This window comes from Phalaenopsis equestris, unplaced genomic scaffold (assembly GCF_001263595.1).
Source record: "Phalaenopsis equestris unplaced genomic scaffold, ASM126359v1 Scaffold233416, whole genome shotgun sequence".
In the NCBI taxonomy this organism is placed as follows: Eukaryota; Viridiplantae; Streptophyta; class Magnoliopsida; order Asparagales; family Orchidaceae; genus Phalaenopsis; species Phalaenopsis equestris.
In genome coordinates this window covers 115962-119780 of record NW_018251364.1, presented here as the reverse complement: position 1 = coordinate 119780, position 3819 = coordinate 115962, and the positions used below count along the sequence as shown (strand labels likewise).

General features: G+C 36.8%; 1 protein-coding gene across 1 annotated transcript in view; it reads left to right on the top strand.

Moving 5' to 3' along the window:
• Positions 1-2449: 2449 nt before the first annotated feature.
• The window catches only part of LOC110038663 (TOM1-like protein 2), a 99335-nt gene continuing 97965 nt past the window's right edge, over positions 2450-3819 (top strand). Inside the window, exons 1-3 of the mRNA XM_020743560.1 lie at positions 2450-2529; positions 2869-2947; positions 3157-3260. Coding sequence (XP_020599219.1) covers positions 2519-2529; positions 2869-2947; positions 3157-3260 — 194 coding nt within the window. The 5' untranslated portion in view covers positions 2450-2518. The remainder of the gene's footprint in view (positions 2530-2868; positions 2948-3156; positions 3261-3819) is intronic.

The following is a 3819-nucleotide window of genomic DNA, read 5'->3' as shown; positions in this document are numbered from 1 at the left end:
CAAATAACCTCAGAATGTATATTAATATTTTAGATAAAACATATACTTACAGTTAAAATAAAAACAACACCCTGGATATATCCAAGTGACTGATTTCTTCTTAATTTATTGGCAATGATGCTCACTTGATCGATGATAAGTTCACAAATGGCAGCGGACCAATTAAAAGAAGAAAACCCCTGTACATTTTCTGCAAAGGCAAGAAGTCCCGTGGGCACACTAAAATTGCTCGAGGGGAAAAATAAATTTGTTAGTAAAAACTTCAAGTATAACTGCTCAAAGGGAATGGAGGAACCTCCTTCAGAAAAATTCATCAGTTGATCCTTTATTTCTTGGGCATCCACACCAGACGAGGGGGTTTTCTTCCACGCAACTGCCTCCCCTCTGTTAAGCATACCTAATATAAGCGCCAAGTGGTCAGGGTGCAATTTTACTTCTTTCCCACCCATTCTGAACACCCTCCTCTCTTTATCCCAACATCTCAAAATGTGCAATGCCAACACATTGTTCTGTGGATATGGAGATATATCAAAGAAGTGGAAGACATTCATTTCTTTTAAAGAATTCATCGTCTCCTCCAATAGGAGATATCAGACACTATCCAAAGCACCCCTTACTGCAGATGGACGACATCTGCAATTGCATGTCCTTGCATTCATAAACCTACAAAGGAAAGACATGAAATCAATATATTACGTCTGAAGGAAATATAGACATTTGTAACTCAATAACACACAATAATACTAAAATAACACCATAATAAGACCTAATCACAAAAGTGTTATGTAAGGACATTCAGGGTGCTATATGTGTTATGCTTGTGTGTAATAACACCCAATAACAAATGTGTTATGCAAGGACATTCATGGTGTTATACATGTCGCATAACACTTTGTTATTGAGAGAAATATGTGTTATCCGCTCAATAAAATCCAATCACACAAGCATAACACTTCCACAAAAAGTCACTTTGTCATTCACTACAACAAATGACATTAATAACACCCCTACAACATAGCTATACAACACACACATAACCTTACAACACAATAATAAAGCAAAAAATGCATTCTTGACTGAATAACACACAATAACACAATAATAACACCACTGACACTTAAGTGAGTTATTGAATTATTAAGGAGTTTAAACACATATGACAATATAAATTACATCAGTAACTTTATCCAAAATCAAAACCATCCAACACCTATGCAACTTCAAAACACTAAATAACACCAGCATAACACCACTTGGATTCATCTGTGTTATTCAATTATTTATCCCTTTAAACACATATGGGAACATTCAATATCATCACTAAAACCCAAAGAACACATGAATTACTCGGTGATAACACTACTTCAATAACACACCATTCAAACTAGTATAAACGGAAGGCAATAACACAATAATAACACAAGGGAAACACTGCAATAACATGACAATAACACAACAATAAAATCACTGAGTTCCAATAAAAAGACTTTCAAAAAACTCAAACTTCTGATCATTACCTCGACGACTTTGGAGCACTCCTCTTTTCTTCGGTTTGCTTGCGCCCATCATTTTCGAAAAAAATCAACTTCTGAACTTCGAATGTACAACGACAAAATGCCTTTTCCCCTTGCTTCAAACAATGTAGATCCTCGCGCGCTCGCTAGAACCCTAGCACTGAACTGTGAAAGATGAAATGTCGAGGCGGGGGAATCCGAAATGGGAGAGCTCGCCTCAAAGTACTGCTTTACGACTTTGCACCTTTTAAGTAAAAATGATTTCGTAATGCTTTTTTGGTTTGATGGGAGAGCTCGCCTCAAAGTACTGCTTTACGACTTGGCGCCTTTTTTTTAAGTAAAAATGATTTCGTAATGCTTTTTTGATTTGGGTTGGCCGGCCCCCTCAACAAGTTCACCGAAAATTAACTGAAGACTCGTGTGTGTCGTGTCATCATATTATTGGACTCCGCATTACTCTCCCCTCAACAAGTTCACCGAAAATTAACTGAAGACTCATGTGCGTCATGTCATCATATTATTGGACTCCGTTTCGAATTTGGTTAATGGGGACACTCCCATTTGGGAAGTTGGTCAAAATTAACAGCGGAGTCCAATAACATATTATTGAAAATGGAGCTCCTATTTGGTCAAAATTAACTGAACTGTTACTCTCTGCCTTAAGATTTCTGACCAAATAGGAGCTCCATTTTCAACCAGCCCCCCACACTCACTGCCCTCCACCGGCAGTGTCCCATTCCCCTTCAACATTGCCCTCCCTCTGAAGCCCCCAAAGCACACTGCTCTCCAACGGCGGTGTCCCATTCTCGATTTTCTGAGGAAGCACTGCTCAAAAAGTGCCAAATTGAGGAAGAAAGTGGAGCCGTAACTCTGAGCGTGCAGAGGTTTTGGGGGAATATCTTAAGCTTGGCAAGAAGGCAAACCCTAAGAAGTCGGTGGGAATGTGGAAACCATTCGTATCGCGACACGCCTAGGCTTCATTTGGAGAAGGACAATATACCCATATGTCGGTCGAGTTAGCAATCTTTTTGTCTTTTGTTTGTTTTTTTTCCCTGGTTCTTTTTACGATCTTGAATTACATTAATTTATGCTAGAAGCACTTGGGTGGTTGAAACATCTTAGGAGAACTGCATCAGTGTTCTTTTGTGCTCGCCCTTAGCACGCTTTTTCATCTGCTGTCGTTTTTGGGTAGTCGTTGTTGGTCTCAGCTGTTGATTTCGTTTTTCTCATCTCTAAGCGGTCTCCGTCATTGCCATCATCACCTTTTTTTTTCTCGACTTCTCTATAGCGTAATATGATCGACTATACCTATTATTTCTTTCTAATTGTTTCATTATGGGGTTATGACTTTCAGGGTGTCAGGCAGCTGGTGTTCATTGCCAACACTGAAATTTGAAGATACCAGAAGTGAATTTAATTTATTTCCCCAATTTGTGAGTTCTGGATTTATTTAATATATTACTTCGTTCCGTAGCTTTAAACGGGAGCTTTGGGTTGAAGAACTATAGTTAGGAATTTGGAAACTCAATTTAACTACTTTTATCGGTTAAATGTTGTTTAACGATGATTTGAAGTGTTATTCATTTGAAGCTTGCTTGTAGATGGGTCTAATTTTGTGATAGAGATTTTATATCAATAATAGCCCATGGCTGCTGAAATGGTGAAATCAGCGACTTCTGAGAAGTTAATGGACATGGACTGGAATAAGAACATTGAAATATGCGAACTAGTTGCAAAAGATCATGGGTATTCTCTTCAATCTTGAGCTTTTAATCATCATAATGTTACTTAGGGTGGACACATTTTGAAATAAGCTCGATTCATCCTTTGCTTGAGCTTCATTAATTAATTAAGTTCAAGATCCAGCTTAATTTTACGAGTTCAAGTTAGCTTACGAGCCGGCTCACTTATTATGAAATTGAGAAAATAATTTTGATTCAAGCATTCGTTGTATCAAAATGAATAAAAAAAGATAAATTAGATGAGAAATAATAATAATTACTTAATATATTGATTTTTAAATATTTTTAACAAATTTATATTTAAAATTTGAATGCTAATTTATTTTAGGTGTTTTTTTATGTTAGAGCTTGCTCGCAAGCCAACGAGTCAAGTTAGGGTTGATTTAAACTTGGTTTATTTGCTCATGGAGTTTGGCTCACGTGTTATTTGTTTTTTAGTAGAGCTGCAGCTGGCTCATGAGTTAGTTTAACTCAATTACACCTCTATATTGTCTATAGCCCTGCTTTTATCTTTTTGATTTAATGGATTTGTTCATTTTTCAGTTATATATATATATATATAT